This window comes from Canis lupus, chromosome 4 (genome assembly GCF_048164855.1).
Source record: "Canis lupus baileyi chromosome 4, mCanLup2.hap1, whole genome shotgun sequence".
Taxonomy (NCBI): domain Eukaryota; kingdom Metazoa; phylum Chordata; class Mammalia; order Carnivora; family Canidae; genus Canis; species Canis lupus.
In genome coordinates, this window is record NC_132841.1 from 15,690,690 (window position 1) to 15,712,998 (window position 22,309).

At 39.0% G+C, this 22,309-nt stretch overlaps 1 protein-coding gene across 2 annotated transcripts in view; it reads left to right on the forward strand.

Annotated features, from left to right (window-relative positions):
- NRBF2 (nuclear receptor binding factor 2) overlaps positions 1–20,480 on the forward strand; it is a 32,974-nt gene extending 12,494 nt beyond the window's left edge. Inside the window, exons 2-4 of one of the 2 annotated variants that reach the window (XM_072823252.1) lie at positions 3,885–3,969; positions 10,088–10,128; positions 18,954–20,480. In XM_072823252.1, the coding sequence (XP_072679353.1) occupies positions 3,885–3,969; positions 10,088–10,128; positions 18,954–19,664 (837 nt within the window). In that variant the 3' untranslated portion in view covers positions 19,665–20,480. The remainder of the gene's footprint in view (positions 1–3,884; positions 3,970–10,087; positions 10,129–18,953) is intronic. The other variant, XM_072823253.1, reaches the window with a different exon arrangement.
- Positions 20,481–22,309: the final 1,829 nt, after the last annotated feature.

The following is a 22,309-nucleotide window of genomic DNA, read 5'->3' on the forward strand; positions in this document are numbered from 1 at the left end:
TTTTTAATTGTTTAATGAAGCCATTCATAAAGACCTAGTGTCTTTTATCCTTTTTGAATGAATGTGAAATAATGATAAAGCCTTTTCCATAAATCCTAGTGCATCTTAAAATACTTGGCAAAAGAAAAACATGTTACCAGAATTAAAATATATCAGTGCCCAGATTGCTTTTGGAGTCTGTTTCCATTTCAATTGCTTATTGTTTCTATTTTATTTTAAATTACTAAGGAAACTTATAGACTTAATGTATTTAAAGGTTGTGATTCTACCAAGAACAGTATTTAAAGAAATTGATTTTAAAGGGTTCTTTAAAGATTGTTTTAAAAATAAGTATTGGGGAATCTGGGTGGCTCAGTTGATTAAATGTCCGACTTTTGACCTCAGCTAAGTCTTGATCTCAGCATTGTGAGTTCACGCCCTGAGTTGGGCTTCACATAGAGTGTGGAGCCTACTTTTAAAAAAAGAAATATCAATAATAATAAATAAAAATAAGTATTACCAAAATAAATTTCCGATAATATTTTCAGTTAGGAAAAAAAGCAGTTTAGTTTCCCCAACTACATTGTGAGCTTAATGTCAAGTACTGCCAAAACTTTTATTGTCTGTTAATTAGTTTGATATTCACAATACTCTTATTTTTGAGATGGAAAAAAACTCAGAAAATTAAGGAAGTCAATTTCATGTGTTTAGTAAGTGTTCAAGCTGAGATTTCAACCAGTCGAGCTCTGTAAAGAGTCTGAGCTTGCTACATGTCTAAAAGACCTTAGTAGGAATTGTATTTTTTTTAAAGATTTTATTTATTCATAAAAGACAGAGAGAGAGAGAGAGAGAGGCAGAGACATAGGCAGAGGGAGGAGGAGGCTCACTGTGGGGAGCCCGATGGAGGACTCAATCCCAGGATCCTGGGATCATGACCTGAGCCAAAGGCAGATGCCAAACCACTTAGCCACCCAGGCATCCCGTATTTTATTTTATTTTTTTTAGTAGAGAATTTGATTGCTTGGCGCCACATAATCTAGAGTAGGGGTGTGTTTTTAAATGAGCTGTAACTGGGGATGCCTGGGTGGCTCAGTGGTTGGTTGAGTGTGTCTGCCTTCGGCCTGGGGCATGGTCCTGGAGTACCCGGATGGAGCCCACTTCTCCCTCTGCCTATGTCTCTGCCTCTCTTTCTGTGTCTCTCATGAATAAATAAAATCTTTAAAAAAGAGGAAAAAGAAAAAAAGCTGTAACTCCTGAATTGGCAGTGATCAGAGGAAATTAGACTTTACATGGGGAGTTTTTAATGAAGTCAGGAGAGATAGGAGATCCTGTTCTCACCACTTGAGAACTTATTGTTTCTTTGGTGTTCAAGAAACCATTTTTTCTGTTACTGCGGAGCTTGAAGTTGAAATAGGGAGCTTCATAAGTATAGTACAAGGTAGAAAACAGTTAATGTCATCAGAGACACAGATCATAGAGACATAGCATCAGAGCGAGGTGACCTAAGAGAGCATCTCATCCCTGCTTCTCAAAGTGTCCAGGAGCCAGACACTTCAGCTGCACCTGATCTACACCTACTGAATTAGTTTGCAGTTTAACGAAATTCCCAGGTGATTTGTAGTCCATTAAAGCTTGAAGCACAAAATCTGGTCTGTGTCTATCATTTTACAGAACCTGAAGGATGAAATAATTTAGATGGTTAGTGGGAGAGCCAAGACTTGAGTCCAGAGCCATGGGTTTGCGGTAAGGTTGGATCTGCACTTTGCCATCCACTTGAATTTCAGAGCAGGTTTGTCTCTTATGTAAAGCTTTTTTCAAAGCTCAGAAAGATTACGGCACCTGCAAATTCTACCCTTTCTTTTTCTTGTACTACCTAGACCTAGAACCTTGTTGATCGGCTGCCATTTGGATTAACTGTATTATCAGAACACACTACTTAGAGAAATCGTGTTGATCATAATTTAGCTTCATGTATATTCTCTTCCCAAAAGATCTGTATCATTCCTGGGTACTGTAAAATATACTATGTTCACAACATATTTTTTGCTCAGTTAAAAGTATTTTAAGCCCGTAGCCATTTATTTTGCCCATTATTATTTTCAGGAATAAATTGAGACTTAAGGGAAGAGTTTCATTATTATTTGAGAATAAAAAGCCTCTGAAACAGTTGAAATAGATGATCTTGCTTTTAAAGAGTGTTGCTGTGTCTTCCTTACAAAAATAGAAGGGAAAGTAAACAGCAAGCATTGCTGAGAGTGTGTTTTCTACTTTTGTCTTCACCTCTGTTTTACATTGAGCATGGTTTGCAAACATGCCCAGAATATTTCTAATCTCAGTTACCAAACTGATTCTCTGAAGTGTTTTTATGAGGCATCTGTGGCAGTTTTTGAAAAGCATTCAAGATAAATCACTTTACACCTGACAGAACAGATTATGCTTTTTGCCTTCTTAAAAAACTGAGGTAAAGGGCGCCTGGCTGGCTCAGTTGGAAGAGCATGTGACTTAATCTTGGGGTTGTGGGTTCAAGCCCTACATTGAGTATAGAGATTACTTAAAAAAAATAAACTTAAATTTTTTTTTTTAAATGTGGTGAAGTACACAAAGCATAAAATTTACCCTTTATAATTTTTAAGTACACAGTATAGTTGCAAGTATATTCACTTGTTGTGCAACAGATCTCCAGAACCTTTCACCTTGCAAAACTGAAACTCTACACCTTCAACAACTCCGTTTTCTCTCCTGCCACCCCCTGGCAACCACCATCTCACTTACTGCTTTTATGAGTTTGACTACTTTAGATACCATGTTAGCAGGATCATACAGCATTTGATTTTTGTAACTGGCTTATTTTATATTTTATTATTAGCGTTAATGTCCTTGGAGTTCATCCCTGTTGTGACATGTGTCAGAATTTCCTTCCTTTTCAAGGATGAGTACAGATTCCATTGTGTACGGATACTACATTTTGTTTATCCGTTGATCTGTTGATGCATATTTGCATTGCTTCCACCTTTTGGCCATTGTGATTAATGCTCCTGTGTACATAGGCATACAGTGCTCCCCCCCTTCTTTTTAATAAGCTTTGCTAAATCATCTGTGAGTTTGTGAGGAAGACTACACTAGAATTGAGTTGATCCTTTCTTTCTCCTTGCCTGCGTAACTGTATAATCTTGGGTAAGATATGTGGCCCCTGTATGTCTGCTGGATCTCCTTATTTAAGAAAGGGAGGGATACTCATAAGGTTGTAGGAACTCCTAAAATGTAGCACAGATGTGAAGAGGCTGATAACTACTTATTAATCCATTTATCTTCATATTCTGGAGCACTTCAGTCATTTGCTTTCAGAACTTCTGAGTTTGTTGTTTTGGTCAGTGGTACCTGAAAAAAAAATTGCTGTAATATTAAATATCCATATTATTAATTCCTCAGCTGTACAGTGTTCCAATTTCTATTTTGAATAGTAAATTTAATGTTGAAAGGGATATAAGAGAAGCTTGAGTTTTCTGTAATTTCCTGATTATAGTTTTTAAATGATACAGACTAGTGAAGGGATCTGCAAGATAATTTGTTTTGAAAAGAGATTGTTAAAAATTAAATACACATTTTAAGTAATAATCTGTGATGGTAACAACTCTTGGTTAATCTTTAAAGAGTAAAAGAATGTGGATTACTGAAGGAGTTAAGTGTGTGGTGTGAAACTTGATGGTTTATTGGTAGAGTTGAGAAGTTTTAACTTCTTTCAGATGCTACAGCTCTAGGAGCTACCCATTAGATTCCTTACAGACATAGCTGTGATGGTTTGATGTGTGGCAGAAAAAAGCATTATTTATCTTGTCAAAAGAATTTTTTAAATCTTTTTTTATATATATATAATTGAGAGGAATTTAGGAATGTTTCTCTTCTAGGCTCATCAACAGAGCAGACGAGCAGATCGTTTATTAGCTGCAGGGAAATACGAAGAGGCGATTTCTTGTCATAAAAAGGCTTCAGGTGAGTGTTCTTCTAAAGAAATACTGACTTTAAAACTGGAGGGCAATTTCTTTTCTCCAGCATATCTCAATAATTTATTCAGAACAAAAGTCACAATAATGATGTGCTATTATTATTGTATAATACAATACAAGGTTGTATATACAACTGTGTATACAAGGTTGTATACACAAGGTTGTATACAAGGTTGACACTACTGACCCACCAGATCATCGGTTTGGATTACTTTTCAAGTAAGTATGCTGGATTTCCCGGTTGATCCTTCACATAATCTTCCTAAATTGTGAAGGTTGCATGCCATGCAGTATTGGTAAATGACTCCTGAACACAGCTTTCTGAGTCCAGAGATCCCTAAAGCTAGAAGTGATTGCAAGAAGTCTACCGGTTTATTTTAGTTATTATGGAAAAATGGATTTCAAATAGGTGTTTTGGATTATGAAAGCAAAAACTAAATTCTAACCAATTAGTTTTCACTAAATTTGTTTTCTAAGATGCTGATAGTATTCTTTTTCAGTTTCCTTCTGAATATTTCATCTGTACATTCATGCCTATGGTATGCTGATGATAGCTTTCTTTTAGGTACGGAATTTAGAATTAATGACTTATCAGACACTTAATTCCATCCCAGGCAATTGCACAGTCTAGCACATGTTGAACTCAGAAATAGATCTTTGGGGTCTGTTTTGTACAGACTGGTTTCTGTTGGCTGATAAACAAAACTAAAAGCTGGGGCACCTGGGTGGCTCAGTGGTTGAGCATCTGCCTTTGGGTCAGGTTGTGTTCCCAGGGTCCTGGAATTGAGTACTGCATTGGGCTCCCTGTGGGGAGCCTGCTTCTCCCTCTGCCTGTGTCTCAGCCTCTCTGTGTCTCTCATGAATGAATGAGTGAATGAATGAATGAATTCTTAAAAAAAAAAAAAACCTAAAAGCTTTGATGAGGGAGTGTTTTATTCATGCTGCATTCAAAATAAGTCACTTTCCTTACAGCAAGTCTTACAGTCTTTCTGCTGGAGAAAGACACTTTTTCTCCTTCTAGGCCACTGTGATGATTAAAGCCATGCTGTTTCTTGGCAGTATACCCTTCCAGTGTTGCCTTAGTGCTGAAATACAGACCACACAGTGGATACTGGTTTGAATAAGTTCTTTTATGTCAGTGATTTTTGCCTACGAGCTGGTGATTTTTCAGATAAAATTTCAAGTCTTATTGTTAAAAAATTAGTTTTGCCACTGAAGTATACTCCTTCAGCAGTAGAGCCAAGAGCGTAATAGGTACCCTGTAAGTCTTTTTGAATTTTTATGGTGAATTTTATGGGGAGCTTTTTTATACAACATTAAACTTGGCAACCAGTGCTCTTTAAATCTTTCAGAAACCATATTTTGTTGTGAATCATATTGTTAAATTTATAGTCACTATACAGAAAAGAAAATGTACCATACACTGTTTTTTAAAAAGTGTTGTGGATGAATGCCAGTGAAATAATACCTTTAATTAAATATCCCACAATGGTTGTAGTTACATATGTATAAAATATATTACAATGGGGTGATCAGCATACATTGTGTATTGAACAGCGGAAGATTGAGTATATAAAAGAGAGAAAGGTCTCCTTCATTTCTATCCTACATCCATCTTTGAGGAGTGAAGACTGATGTTGGGCTTTACACCCCTCTCACTTTCTCAGTATCTACATTCTACAAGATTCTCAGCAATACAAAAGATAAAGGCAGCCTTTTGGATCCCATTAGCTCTAATTAGGGAGATAGAATTTAAGTATGATTAGTTAATCCCACTGAGCTGATTTGATTTGGAGTTCAGACTTGGTTAAAAATAGCCTTGTATTTTAGAGTGGAGTTGTGAATGTAATGCTAGCTTGAAAATTGACATGGTTAGGGGCGCCTGGGCGTCTTAGTTGGTTAAGCGCCTGATTAAATTTTGGCTCATGTCATGATCTCACAGTCCTGGGATTGAGCCCTGTGTTGGTCTCCATGCTCAGCAAGGAGTTTGCTTGAAGATTCTCTCCCTCTGGCCCTCTCCCTGCTCACACACACACATACTTTCTCTTCTCAAATAAATAAATGAATCTTTAAAAAAAAATAATGTGGTTAGAGTAAGCTGAATCTTTAAAAAAAAATAATGTGGTTAGAGTAAGCTTAGTATTTTCTGAATTGACTTCTCTATCTAGGGCTTATAGCTGAGGTGTTTGGGAAAATGGATGTAGATATATTCTGAAGTGAAGGAACTTGGTGTTTGGAAATTATTTTAGAACCATGACAGGGAAGGTTCTCATCTGAGAAAGAAAGAAAGGAAAACCTGAAATAAAGAACTTGGGGCAAAAGATGAGTCCTCTTTGACTTTTCGAGACCAGAGGAGATTGAGACTGAACACTGATCCTGAGATTACATAGCTAAATTCATAGCCCCCATACTTAGTGGTGTTCTGATGGATTTTTTTATTTTTAAGTAAGCTTACACCCACTGGGCTTGAACTCAGAACCTCAAGATCAAGAGTCACTTGCTCTACTAACTGAACCAGCCAGGTACCCCAGATGGTAAATGTTTTTGGACAGTGCCTGGATTAGACAAAATCGAGCATCTGAGCACTCATTTGACAGATAAGCTGAGATACCAAATCCAGAAAGAAAAAGCCATCTGTCCAGTAGGAGCAGGGGAGGAGGATGTGTCCACATTTTATCACCCTATATTGAAAGAAAAATTTAAGAAACCACAGACTCCCAAGGCTTCAGGATTGTTAGAAAAATCTATTGCTTTAAATCCTCGATTAGCATCTATAACTAGATTGATAGAATTCTCACTGTAGTCTTACACAGTCCACTTCCCTAAGTGGGTTTCATTTCTTTCACAAATAGCAAAAAGCAAAAACTTGAATGCAAAGTTAATAATAGCCATTTATAATGCTTAGAACTTGAGCACTGCAGAAGATGAGCAGACGTTTGAGTGCGGTGTTTATATGTATTTGGTTGAAAACAGTTCTTGACCTGGACCTTCCCAGGAAGCTATGGCAACAGGAAAATGATTCAGAGCAGATCAGTCTTTGTCATTCAGAGGCAGTGGTTTTCTGTGTGTGTGCAGATAAGCTATACATTTTGTACTTTGGTGCCAATTTAACAGATTCATGATAGAATAGGGAAAGGTGTTTAAAAAGTAATAAATTCTTCACATGATTTTAGTTCCTTTTCCCCATCATTTATTTAATGTCTACCTTAAATATTAGTTTTGTGTTATAATTGAAGGAAGTAGTTTAACCTGAATTGTTAGAATTTTTGGAGATAAAAAGTACTTCTTTCCTAAATTTTCATCTTAGTGGGGCATATGTGACTCTGGAACAAGTTCATGACTGTGTGATCAGATGACAATCTATTTCTCTGGGGTGCTTGGGTGCCTCAGACGGTTGAGAGCCTGCCTTCGGCTCAGATCATGGTCTCCAGGGCCTAGGATCAAGTCCCGAGTTAGGCTCCCTGCTCAGTGGGGAGTCTGCTTCTCCCTCTGCTTGTGTGCTCTCTCTCAAATGAATGAAATTTTTTTTTTTAAAGATTTTATTCATTCAAAAGAGAGGGTACACCAGTGGGGGGAGGGACAGAGGGAGAGAGATGTGCAGAACCCAATGCAGGGCTTGATATCACAACCCTGAGATGACCTGAGCCCAAACTAAGAGTTGGATACTTAACAGATGGTGCCACGAAGGCCCCCCCATTTTTTTCTTTTAAAATAACCTTTTTATTAAGACCCAGATTTTAGGGATCCCTGGGTGGCGCAGCGGTTTGGCGCCTGCCTTTGGCCCGGGGCACGATCCTGGAGACCCGGGATCGAATCCCACGTCGGGCTCCCGGTGCATGGAGCCTGCTTCTCCCTCTGCCTGTGTCTCTGCCTCTCTGTCTCTCTCTGTGTGACTATCATGAATAAATAAATAAAATCTTTAAAAAAAAAAAAAAAGACCCAGATTTTATTTTAGTTATACATCTATATTTTTAAGATTTTGGTTTTAAGTGATCTCTATACTCAGTGTGGGGCTTGAACTTAAAATCCTGAGATCAAGAGTCACATGCTTTACTGACAGAGGTAGGTACCCCTTAAGACCCCAAATTTAAAGTAAAGCGTGGAAAACACTTAAGTGACAGTGTGACTCATGTTGATTTTTTTGCACTTTGGGAACTCCGTGTCCTTGGGTATCCTCTGCTCTCATGGTTTTAGGGTTCTACAAAGGCCTAGGATCAAATCCCGAGTTAGGCTCCCTGCTCAGTGGTATAAGCCTGGTTTTATGAAACTGTTCCATTTGTTTATAAAGTGGATTTAAAGCAAACTGTAGTTCACACAGGGACATGTGTTTGCAGACACAATAGGAAAGATGTTTAGGAAAGTTCATCCACATGTAGAATGTCTCAGCAGGCTTAAACATGAAGAAAAAAGGAAAAATAGTCTGTATGCAGCTCTACAGACTTATTATGAGAATAAAAGGCACAAAAGTTGAGGAAAAATGTAAGTATGGCTAGAGCAAAGGCTGTACAACCAACTCTGTCTTCCATTGGGGAGAAATCACCCAGTTAATCTGTATCTCAAAGACTATGGTACAGGTGCTGAGGGGGGCACTTGACAGGATAAGCACTGGGTGTTGTTATACTGTAATTTGGCAAATCGAACTCCAATTTAAAAAATACATTAAAACAAGACTGTGGTAGAATCTGGTAGACAATAGTTTTAAGTCATAAATTCAGAATCATTAAAATATTTGGATTAAGATGACAGAAACACTACCTTGTAGTATCTGCAAAAGGAAAAAGGAACTTAATGTAGGGATGAGAGATAATGAAAAGTTTATAGTAAGCAAGAAAATAAAAAACAGAGACTGTACATGATCTATTATTATAGTACTTGTTATTTATACCCAGTTCTAGATAGCATATAAAAGGCCTTAGAAAGGAATACAACAAAATATAAAATGTAATTAAAAATACGCAGATGGGGAATCCACAAAGATAAAATGAGGAGTGCCTAGAAGCATTGTTCACAGAATGCACCATGAGTTCTTGCTTATTTGATAGGAGAACTTGGCTTTGAGCTTTCTAGAAGATAGCTCAGAGAGGAAAAATAGGGACTTTTACAGTGATTATTTAAATTCAAGTAAATTATATCATCCAGGAACTGATCCTAAGGGTCAGAGAAGTTCATTGAGTTACTGATCATTTGTGGTCTTTATAAAAAAGATTATAACTATCCTCAACAACTTACAATAAATAATGTCAAGGGATGCCTGGGTGGCTCAGCGGTTTAGTGTCTGCCTTTAGCCCAGGGAGTGTTCCTGGAGTCCTGGGATCGAGTCCTACATCAGGCTCCCTGCATGGAGCCTGATTCTCCCTCTGTGTCTCTGCCTTTCTATGTCTCTCATGAATAAATAAAAGCCTTAAAAATAAATAATGTCAAGAAGTTTTTTTTTTTTTTTAAGAGTTTATTCATTTATTCATGAGAAACAGAGAGGCAGAGACACTGGCAGAGGGAGAAGCAGGCTCCTTAAGGGGAGTCCGATGTGGGACTCGATCCCGGGACCATGCCCTGAATTGAAGGCAGATGCCCAACCAGTGAGGCGTCCCATGTCAACAAGTTCTTATGGCTCTGATTCATGATAGGTTGATGGGATAGCTCAAATAGTTCAATAAAAGTAGTTCTCTAGGAGGCCAAAATGATATAGTACAGGTATTCATGTGGGTAAAAAGATACTAATAATCATTTCTTGATATTTTTCTGATCAAAGTGAGTAATGAGGTTTTGTTAGGTTCTTGTTTAATTTTTATCCTTCCTGATCCTATAATTCTGATTAGGCCATCCTTACTTTCTTAATTATGAAATCTTACAAGGATTTTAAAGAAGACTTTCATTATAGGGTAGAGAATATCTACAGTTGATTACCACTGACTTCTTTCTTGGAGAAGTTAAGAATCCTGTCTTAAAATCCCCACCTTGTTTCTTTTCAGGAACAGGATAACTATGTAGCAGAATTGCTTCTAAACGAATCTTTTTGTCATAGGAGTATTAGAGCTCTTCCTTTGACCTGTTGATTACAAGATTATGACATTCATATTAATGTGCCTTTTTTTTTTCTTAACCAGCATATCTTTCTGAAGCCATGAAGCTCACACAATCTGAGCAGGTGAGACAATTTCTTAATATTTGTGATAAGGGTTAGAAGGATTTTTTTTTGTCAAGAGTTGATTATGCATAAAATAGCGTGCATAAAACATTGTAGTCTAAAATACACAAAATGGACAAGAGTACTTCAAAAATTAAAACTCAATGTCCCAGATGCGGCATGCAGAAACTTCTGTTTTCAGTTATTTACTCCCAGATCTAAGATGTGTGTTTCTTAGAGACTAAGCAGTTCTGGCTAAGGGGAAATGAGCTGCTGGCCTTCCCTTTGCATGCCAAAAATAATTTAAATCTAAATTCGTCTTTTCCTGAATTCCTAAGCAGTTCTGGTACCTTTAAATTTTGTTTCACCAATGGCTTTAAATTTTTTCTGCGTTTGGGAAGGGCCTGCCTAGGTTTTGAAAATATCTTTATCCAAAGATGATTTTTCGATTATAAAAGTGTCAGGGTACATAGAAAATACTCAGTAAATGTTTGTCTAATACAATTAAGGAGATGATCACTTCTGTGAGGGGTTATCAGTGGGCAAGGGAAAAAATACGACTTCCTCAAACTGAGCCAAGAGAATCTGAAAGTTGTTTTCTATTCTGTGCTCTTCCCGTTGTCTAGAACTGCTCATGTTAGCCACAGAATACAAACATGCACTGAGCTTTCTGAACCCCTGTTAGTAAAAAGGGATTTTAGCTGTGGCACCTGGGTGGTGGCTCAGTTGGTTAAGCATCTGACTCTTGATTTCAGCTCGGGTCATGGGATCCAGCCCCAAACTAGGCTCTGCACTCAGCATGGAGTCTGCTTAAGAGTCTCTCCTCCTCCCCCCACTTAAATAAAGTAAATCTTTAAAAAGATTTTACCTAGTTGTAGAATGAATGTTTAAAGGGAAAAGTTTTCTAATTTTGAAGCTGAGTACAAATGGCATTTTGGAGGCGTAGGACCATTCAAAAAAGGTCTTATTCAATGTGTTGATTTGGAAAGGACTTCTGACTTTCTGAATGAATGGGATTTTGTTTATGAATAAAAAAGTTAGCTTATCTAAGGTAGAAGGACCTATTTACTTTGTTTTTGCTTTTTTTGTTTAAAAATTTTAATTTAGAGCAGCCTGGGTGGCTCAGCGGTTTAGCACTGCCTTCAACCCAGGGCCTGATCCTGGAGACCTGGGATCGAGTCCCATGTCAAGCTCCCTGCATGGAACCTGTTTCTCTCTCTGCCTGTGTCTCTGCCCCCCCCCCCCCCATGAATAAATAAATAAAATCTTTAAAAAAAGTTTTTAATTTAATATATATCTGATAGAGTAAAATTCTCATTGAGTCACAGTGTCATTATTTTTTAGACTATTGTTTTTCTCACTTAGAATTTTTTAAAGCACTCAGTTTGGTTAACAATGCCAGGCAGTATCTTTTTTTAATTTTTTTTTTTTAAAGATTTTATTTATTTATTCATAGAGACACAGAGAGAGAGAGAGGCAGAGAGAAAAGCAGTCTCCATGCAGAGAGCCTGACGTGGGACTCGATCCAGGGTCTCCAGGATCACGCCCTGGGCTGCAGGTGGTGCTAAACTGCTGTGCCACCGGGGCTGCCTGCCAGGCAGTATCTTAAACAAAATATTAAAATGTACCCCCCCCACACACATACTCTACTGTGAATACGTTACTTTTAAGTAGAAAATTGTTAACAAAATTTTCATAAACACTCATTGACAAAAAAACACATTCAGCATAGAAAATGTGGAAAATACAGTTGAGTCTTGAACAACTCAGGGCTTAGTGGGTTTCAGCCTCCTAAATAATTGAAAATCTGCCTATATAACTTTTACCACCCCCCCCACCAAACTTAATTACCCGTAGCCTACTGTTGACCAGAAGTCTTAACAATAATATAAATGATTGATTACACATTTTGTATGTAACGTGATTATATATTGTATTCTTCTATGAACGTAAGCTAGAAAAAAATATTAAAATCACAAGGATGAGAAAATATGTTTAGAGTACTGTCCTGTATTTGTCAATACAGTAAGTTTATGTTGTTTATTTATGAGATGAATTGTCTGTTACTATGGACATTAGTGCTGTAGATGTCATATGTATTTGACGTGAGACATCAAAACTGAAAATACAAAAAAACTCATTGACAGATATAGCAATTCATTCACTGATAACAAAGAAGAACTAATATGATTGCTTTATGGTAAACTAGCATCTTCCATACGATTGCTTCTCAGTAGCCTAGCCTGAACACTAATGTATGAATAGGATGTTTATGGTCTACAGCACTTTAGTCATATTTATAATACAGTATTGGAAACATTGTTACATTTTAAAAAAACCACTTACCTGTGATGATAGGCTAATCCGCAGTTTTTCCCAATTAAGAGAGAGGTGTGCCCATTGGTAATGTAATTCTTTGAAACAGTCATTAAATGGTAAGAAAACTTAATAATTATGCCCGTGTAAAGATAGACTGTCCGCTTCCACACAAGCCTTGCACATGGTGTCAGACACAATGAATACTTCAGTGATGATGAGGACACAGAAACATTTCATATGGTTCTTGCAGCACAGTTTTTAGATTATCACATGATTTTTTTGCATATAGCATTCTGTCATCTGCAAATAGTGATAATTTTATTTCTTCCTTACCAGTTTGGATACCTTTTATTTCTTTTTCTTATCTGATTGCTAGGGCTAGGACTTTGGTTTTGTATTGAATAAGTGGCAGGAGTTGATATCCTTTTTTAAAAAAATGTTTTTTAAAGTATTTGTTTTGAATGAGCAAGACAGAGAGCACTCACACGCCGAGGGGCAGAGGGAGAAGCAGACTCCCCACTGAGCTGGGAGCCTGAGGTGGGGCTTGATCCCAAGACTCTGGGATTGTGACCCACGCTGAAGGCAGATCCTTAATAGACTGAGCCACGCAGGTGCCCCAGGGGTTGATATCTTCATCTTGTTCCTGATCTTAGAGGGAAAATGGTCAGCCTCTAATCATTATGATATTAGCTGTGGGTTTTTCATAAATGGCCTTTATTAAGTTGAGGTATGTTCCCTCTAAACCAATTTTGTTGAGAACTAATTTATCATGATTGGATGTTGAATTTCACCAAATTCTTTTTCTGCATCTATTGAGATGATTGTATGATTTTTATCTTTCTTTTTGTTAACGTGGTGTGTCTGGTTGATACACGTTTGTAGCTATCGACCATTCTTGGATCCTGAAATAAGTCCCATGAGATGATGGTATGGTGGACGATCCTTTTAATAATGGTGTTGATTTGGTTTGCTAATACCTTGTTGGGAATTTTTGTATCTGTGTTCATCAGGAATATTGGCCTGTAATTTTTGTAGTGTCTTTGGTTTAGTTATCAAGATAATGCTGGCCTCACTGATAGAATTTGGAAGCTTTCCTAGCTCTTCTGTTTTTTGTAATAGTTTCAGAAGGATAAGTATTAACTCTTAAAATGTTTGGTAGAATTCACCTGTGAAATCATCCAGTCCTGGACCTTTGCTGGTTAAGAATTTTTTATTACAATTCAGTCTCTCTAAATATTTTTATTTCTTCTGATTCGGTTTTGGGAAGTTATGAGTTTCTAGCATTTATCCATCTCTTCTAGGTTGTCCAGTTTGTTAATGTATAAGTTTTCGTAGTAGTCTCTCATAATTCTTTGTATTTCTGTGGTATTGATTGTAACTTCTCATTTCTGATTTTCTATGCGAGTGTTCTCTTTTTTCTTTTTTTAAGATTTTATTTATTCATGAGAGACACAGAAAGAAAGAGAGAGAAAGGCAGAGACACAGGCAGAGGGAGAAGCAGGCTCCATGCAGGAAGCCCGATGTGGGACTCGATCCCAGGATTCTGCAGTCATGCTCCGAGCCAAAGGCAGACACTCAACCACTGAGCCACCCAGGCGTCCCTCTTTTTTCTTATTGAAAGTTTATCAGTTTTGTTTATCTTTATAGAAAACCAGCTTTTAGTTTCTTTTATCTTTTCTGTTTTTTTGAAATCTGTTTCACTTATTTCTTCTCTGGTCTTTATTATCTCCTTCCTTCTATTTTACTTTGGGCTTTGTTTTTCCTTTTCTAGTTCCTTTAGATGAAAGGTTAGATTGAGATTTTTCTTATTTCTTGAGGTGGTATCACCGTTAACTTCCCTCTTAGATCTGCTTTTGCTGTCTTTGACTGTTGTGTTTTCATTGCCTCCCTGTCTTTTTTGAGTCCTCTTTGATTTCTTTTTGTTCACCCATTGGTGGCTTAGTAGCATATTTTAGCCTCCATGTGTTCGTGGGGTTTTTTTCGTTTTCATCTTATAGTTGATTTCTGTTTATATGCTCTGGTGGTTAGAAAAGATGCTTGAAATGATTTCAATCTTAAATTTGTTATGGCCTAATGTGATTTATCCTGGAGACAAATGTACATGCACTTGAGAATAATGTGTATTCTGTTGTTTTTGGATAGATTATTTTATAAGTATTTGTTAAGTCTATCTGGACTAATGTATCTTTCAAGGTCAGTGTTTCTTTATTAATTTTATGTCTGGATAATCTATTGATATAAGTGGGGGGTTAAAGTTCCCTGTTATTATTCTATTATTGTCACTGTCTCCCTTTGCTCCCTTAATATTTACTTTATATATGTAGGTACTCCTATGTCGGCTGCATAAATGTTTCCAGGTGTTCTGGTTGGACTGATTAATTTATCATTGTGTAACACCCTCCTTTGTCCCTTATTATTGCTTTTGTTTTAAAGTGTATTTTTTCCTGGTATTAGTATTGCTACCACAGTTTTATTCTGTTCTGTTTGCCTGGAATATCTTTTTCCATTCTTCCACTTTTCGTCTGTCTATGGCTCAGGTTGTGATCCCAGAATCCTGGGATTGAGTCCCACATCAGGCTTCTCGAGGGGAGCCTGCTTCTCTCTCTTCCTATGTCTCTGCCTTTCTGTGTGTGTGTCTATGAATAAATAAATCTTAAAAAAAAAATACCAGTCACAGGTACTTTTGATATTACTTTCTTTAGTGTTCTGTTTGGATTCCTTTGTATTTGTGTGTTACAAATTTTTGGTTTGTCGTTACCATGAGGTTTATATATAATTACATGTAGATAGCAGTCTGTTTTATTTTAAGTTGGGTCATTTGGGACGCCTAGATGGCTCAGCAGTTGAGTGCCTGCTTTTGGCCCAGGGTGTGACCCTGGAGTCCCAGGATCGAGTCCCACTTCAGGCTCCCCTCAGGGAGCCTGCTTCTCCCTCTGCCTGTGTCTCTGCTTGTGTGTCTCTCATGAATAAATGGATAAAATCTTAAAAAAAAAAAAAAAAAAGTTGGTGGTCGTTTTGAGTGCATCCTAAAAGCACTACATTTTTACTCACTTTATCACCCCACATACACATTTTGTGTTTTTGACATCTATTTTATGCCTTTTTATTAAATGAGTCCCTTAACTAATTATTGTAGATTTTGTCGACTTAGGTCTTTAACCCTCATACTAGCTTAATTAGTGGTTGATCCACTTCTTTTTCTGTTTTTCCTTACTGGTGAGATTTTTTTCTTTCATATGTTTTCTTGTTTCTAGTTTTGGTCTTGTCTTACCACTTAAAGAATTACCTTTAATGCTTCTAGTAAAGCCAGTTTAGTGGTGACAAACTCCTTTAGCTTTTGTTTGTCTGGGACACTCTTTTATCTCTACTTCAGTTCTGAATGATAGCCTTGCTGGGTATTTTTGGTTGTGTTTTCCTTTCAGCACTGTGAATGTATCGTGCCACTCCTGGCCCGGAGACCTTTTGCTCAGAATCCAGCTGATAGTTGGCAGAGGATTCACATCCTGTAACATTATCACCAGAGGTCTCACCTTCCCCTCTTTTACAACTGGCATCTTGCTGTGATGTGGATGGAATTGCATTAAACCCGTATATCGATTTGGGGACAGTTGACACCTTTCGTATTTCGAGTCTCCTAATGCAGGAGTGTGCCAGGCTCCGTCTGCCCCAGCTGAGCCTCCCCTGGGGCAGCTCCACAGAGAACTGGCCCCTGAAGGCTGTGGGGCATCCTTGAAGCTGCTACCCTGCCTACTTTGGGAGGAGTGGGGGAGAGGCAGCCTTCACCCTCTTCTCTCTCCCAGGAATTTCTGCTTTTGGCATTGGTTCGCCAGGATCCCTGAACCCAGGGACTTGTAGGCATGCTTTGTGTGGACTCCGAACCAGCCCAAAGCATTTATCGTAAAAGGCCAGAGCCTCTCAGGCATTAAGGAGAGATCATCTCAATGACCAGGGTCTTAATTGGTCCTAAACAGAATACCAGGAAAATAAAACATGTTCTCCATTTCCTTCCAAAATCTGTAATTGATACACATTATTATTTATGACTCTAGTATTGTTAATGTGAATCATGTTTCTTCCCTTTTTTTTTTTTTTTTTTTTTTTTTTTTTTAATAATGGTTCTGATGTTTGAAGACCTAACAAAACCTTAGGGGGGGAAACAGATCATTACATTTTTGCTATATTTTCATGGTGGTGGTCAGAAAAACATACTTCCAGACAGCAGTTTTGCACTTTCCTAAAATTTGTACCACATGATTTGTGGTCAGCTCCTTTAAGGAGTTTTGTTTTGTTTTTGTTTTTTTTTTTTTTTTTGGTGGTTGTCGTTGGTTTTTTGTTGTTGGGTGTTTTTTTGTTTTGTTTTTTGTGTTTTGTTTTGTTTTTGTTTTGTTTTTGCTTTTTTTGGTGTCCCTCCTCTTTAGTGACACTTCTCCAATCTGTGCTTGTACTCAGGAATCCTGAGAATTAAATGTGTTGAAATTATGAAAACTTGTCAGTAATTACTGTGTTTCCAGCCACCCCCTACACTTAGTTGTCTTCAGTTATTTAATAGTAGGTGATGCTTCTTCTGTTTTATTCTAGTATTTGTACATTTCACAATGGAATTCACATACATTGGAATAGTGTTTTTATTTCTGAAATTGCCAAACTGTGTTTCCCATGTTGCTAACTCTTTTCCAGTTGCTACCTGCAGTTCATATGATGGCTTTATGTGGAACATGATAATTTTGATGGTGAAAATAAAATTGATTTATAGATTAACATCCCAGTGTTATTTATAACCCTCTAAACCAGAGTGCAAAGATCTCTACAGAAATGATATAAAATAAAATGACCCTAAAAAATTAGATGTTGTTACAAAGATGAGGAAAAAGACTTAACCAAAAAAATAAAACACTCAGTTGATAACCTTATGGGGATTCCCTGATATGGAACTAACTGCTTTTCTCTTGCTGCTTTTGAGGTCCACTTTAATTTTTGACAATCTAATTATAATGTCTTGGTGTGGATCTCTTTCAGCTATTACTTACTTTTGTTTTAAAATAAAAATTATTTTTATAAAAGCTCCATTTCTTCCTTTTTAAAAAATTGCAGCGGTAGAAGTTAGTGATTCATCAGTTGATATAATACCCAGTGCTCATTCCACCAAGTGTCTTCCTTAATGCCCATCCCCCAGTTACCCCATCTCCCCAGCCACTGCCTTCCAGCAACCTTCAGTTTGTTTCTTAGAGCTCAGTGCCTCTTACGGTCTGTCTCCCTCAGTTTTCATCTTATTTTATTTTTCCTTTCCTTCCCCTGTGTTCATCTGTTTTGTTTCTTAAATCCCACATATGAATAAGATCATATGGTATTTATGTTTCTCTGACTGACTTACTTTGCTTAGCATAATATACTGTAGTTCTTTCCACGTCATTGTAAATGGCAGGATTTCATTCTTTTGATGCCTGAGTAGTATTCCATTGTATACATACACCACGTCTTTATCCACTCATCTGTTGATGGACATCTGTACCCTTTCCATAGTTCGGCTGTTGTGGACATTGCTAATAGTAGTTCTTCATACAAGTTTTCTTATTACTCTTAATATTGTCCCAGAGATCCCTTAAGTAACTATCTTTATCACAAAAAATGTTTTCTTTTGATGTTGATTTTGGGTGATTTCTACCCTTTCAGATTGCTGATCTGTTCTGTATCATCTAATCTGTTTATTCCCAGGATCCCTGGGTGGTGCAGCGGTTTGGTGCCTGCCTTTGGCCCAGGGCGCGATCCTGGAGACCCGGGATCGAATCCCACGTCGGGCTCCCGGTGCATGGAGCCTGCTTCTCCCTCTGCCTGTGTCTCTGCCTCTCCTTCTGCCTGTGTCTCTGCCTCTCTCTCTCTCTGTGTGACTATCATAAATAAAATAATAATAATAATAATAATCTGTTTATTCCCTATAATGTATTTTTTACTTATTGTATTTTTCTGCTCAGTACTTTCTTATATAATGGAGATATTTTCTATATCTTTGCTGAAGATACATATTCATACATTCTTCTCCCAAGTTAGGTGAGCATCTTTGTGACCATTATTTTGAACTGTTTTTGGGGTACATTTCTTATCTTCATGGCATTTAGTTGTTTTTCTGAGGACCTGTCTTATTCATTCGTCTAGAATGTGTTTTGGTCTCCTTATTTTGACTAGCTCTTTATTTCCATCTGTTAGGGAGTTCACCATCGTCTCCTGGTCTTGAAGGAGTGGCCTTAGGGAGATGTCCTGTGGGGCTCAGAAGTGCAGTCCTCCCTGAGCCCCTTTGTTGCCTGTTTGTCCCCTCTTTTTGTGGTGGGGCCTTGACTATGGTGGATGGGAATGGCCTCTGGCCCAGCTGAGACCTGGTTGTTTTGAGGAAATTTGAGGTTCTTTTGAATTGGAAACATAGTATATAAATCTTAAGTGTTATAAAAGTTATTTAGAAAGGAGGATCTTGGGATTATATTCATTGGCTATTCCTAAAAAGATTTAAATGATACCTTTCCTTCTGTGTGTGCTAGGCTCACCTGTCACTGGAATTGCAAAGGGATAGCCACATGAAACAGCTCCTCCTCATCCAGGAGAGATGGAAAAGGGCAAAGCGGGAGGAAAGATTGAAAGCCCAGCAGAGCACAGACAAAGAGGCAGCTGCTCCGCTGCAGGCATCTCACAGACCCTCCTCCGAGGAGGCCGAGGGCCAGAGTCCCCTCCTCTCCGAGAAATACAGCCCTTCCACTGAGAAACATCTGCCTGAAATTCAGGGGGTCTTTGACAGGGATCCAGACACACTACTGTTTCTACTCCAGCAGAAGAGGGAGCCAGCAGAGCCATGCATTGGAAGCAAAGCCCCCAAAGATGATAAGACCATTATAGAGGAGCAGGCAACCAAGATCGCAGACTTGAAGAGGCACGTGGAATTCCTTGTGGCTGAGAATGAAAGATTAAGGAAAGAAAACAAACAGCTAAAGGCCGAAAAGGCCAGACTTCTGAAAGGCCCAGTAGACAAAGAGCTGGATGTTGATGCTGATTTTGTAGAAAAGTCTGAGCTGTGGAGCTTGCCGCCACATTCCGAGACTGCTGCGGCCTCCTCCACCTGGCAGAAGTTTGCCTCGAGTACTGGGAAAGCCAAGGACATCCCCATACCCAATCTTCCTCCCTTGGATTTTCCCTCTCCGGAACTTCCCCTTATGGAGCTCTCTGAGGATATTCTGAAAGGCTTTATGAGTAATTGAAGTGGAAGGCCATGAAAGAGCTGAGAAGACAAGACAAAAGAATAGAGTAATACAGTTCATCCAGAAAAAAAAAAGGGAAAACCACACAGAGGATAATGGCAGAGATGCTCTGTCCCCTGGCGTGCCGTGGGAGCAGCACGCCGGGACCTGGGAAATGCTCACTGTGAAATGTGTCCCGTCTGACCGAGCACGCAAGCTGATGATTCCAGATTGGGCAGACGCTAGACTCTCGGAGGTTCACTTTCTCCTGATACAAACCAAATGGCTACCTGGAATAATTTTTCAAGCAACAGTTATTTTTCTTATCTTCAGGGTTAAAATGTATAAAAGTATGTTATGTATAATTAATCTATAATGCCATAAATGATAATGCAAAACCTAAATAATACAGTGGCCTGAGGGGCCACCTTGTATTGGAGACATGCTTTCTATCATGCATTGACTGTATGCATTTTGTTATGCACATTTCGTTTGTTTAATAAGGTGTGTGAGATGCACCTTTCCAGATGAAACTCTGTGTGCCACACTTTGCACTACTCATGACATAATGAGAACCTCAAGACTATCAGGAGAAATATTTAAATTTCCATTTTATGAAGAAAGGAACCAAATTATTAGTTACGCTTTTTTTTTTTTAAATTACCAGTTTACATAATTAATCAGGGTGCATTTTAAGTTCTAACTTTTTTGTTTATTGTTTAAATGTATCATTTGAAAATACTAAGGAAATATCCTTTTCTTTACTGATGCATGAGTGGAAGTAATGGTAGTTGGCAGTGTTTGATTGTAAGAAGTCAATAAAATAATTGTGTTTTATACCTTTGTTGAATGTGGTCGGTGGTTTATGAGCAGGTTCAGTGTGACTCCTGTTGTCAGTTCTGAATATGAATTTTTCTTTTTAAGATTTTATTTATTTATTCATGAGAGAGAGAGAGGCAGAGACACAGGCAGAGGGAGAAGCAGGCTCCATGCAGGGAGCCCGACGCGGGACTCGATCCTGGGTCTCCAGGATCATCATACCCTGGGCCGAAGGCAGCGCTAAACCGCTGAGCCATCCGGGCTGCCCCTGAATGTGAATTTGAAGAGATTCAACTAGATGGTTGCTTTGGTTTGTTGAAGACCTGCTTCCTGGTCTTGTAGTCGGTTTCCCCAGAATGGGGGTGAAAGGCAATAAGGAAGTTCCTGAGTCTGCACCTGCCCTGCCACAGGGGCACTGCTCAGGGAGGGGGACTGGGCTGTTCCCCCACCTGCTCTGCAGAGGTTCCCCTCTCCCCCACCCATGTTCCCAGGAGGAGGAGGAGGAGGGTGTCCGCAAACCGCCTGGCTGCAGGCCACTTGGTTGGCTGTGTGGAGTTGTGGGAGTGAGCCAGACGGCCTGACGGCACGCTGCCTCAGGGACTGCTCTCTGGGTGGTGGGCTGAGGGTGGGATGGGGCTCACGCAGAAGTAGGATGAGATGAAGTGGCCTCTGGAGGCCACATCTTTTCACATCTCACCTGCCTGCAGGTGACATCCAAAATAAACTAGTTTCTTAAAACTAAGACTTCCTATTCTGTTAAAAGTTATGTCAGTTTGTCCATCTCAGTGCTGTAATATCCCAGACTCTAAATATTTTGCTTGCTCAACCTTACAAAATTTCAGGTTTTAAAGTTCGTGCCCCAGGGGACCCGGATGGCTCATTCGGTTAAGCGTCTGCCTTCTGCCTTCACTCAGGGTCCTGGGATCGAGCCCGGGGCTCCTTGCTCAGCAGGGAGCCTGCTGTTCCCTCTGCCCTCCCCACTGCCTGTGAGCGCGCGCTCTCTCTCTCTCTCAGCCTGTGAGCTTCTCTCTCAAATAAATAAGATCTTTTAAAAAGTTTGTGCCCCAAAGAAGCTTACCTCACGATTGCTTTCTCAAAACCGAGCTCCGCTGTGTTTTGACATGAACCTTTTCTAAGTCGTCGCCCTGTCCCGCTGCCAGCTTGCACCGGCTCCCCGTCATCCCCGCTCGCTCTCAGCACCCGGTTCTAAGCATCTTCTCGGCAAACGGCAAACGCGTGTTTAATGGACTTCCGCTTTACCGCTGTTGGGAAGCGCTCACCTAGCTAGTACTCTGGCTGACCTGGTTAAGTTCTTTGAGGCTCTTAATAGAATGTATTTGCCTCTTGACTCAATGTGACTCTTTGCAGCATCCTAGTGGTGTCTTCCACAGAGCAGATAATGAAGTGCACCACTTGGTTTATTTAATTGTGAGACCTGGGCACGTGGCCCCTCTGCTGTCGGGGTTTCCGGTGTTCTTGGGTCTTAGTTTAGCTTAAGGCACTGAATGGATTTAGGAATAGCTTGTTTCCACGGAAAGACCACATGTTGTGCTTGTCCCTGTTGCTCGGCGGGCCCTGGTCCTAGGTGACTCGGTGGTGGCCTCTCGCTCTTGAACGCAGATAACTAGTTGGGTGTTGGGCCAGAGAGTTCAGCTTTTCGCAGATGACAAAAAACATTTCTTTCAGAAGGTAAGTATCCTGCCATGGTAACCACAGGCCATCCCTCCTACCTGGAAACCATGCATAAGAGAAGAGGGAAGAAGGAGATATTTTCAAGATCGTTCCATGAAAGCCATTGTCCTTCATGTTTCATCAAGGTTATTGAAATAATGAAAATACTTTGTCTC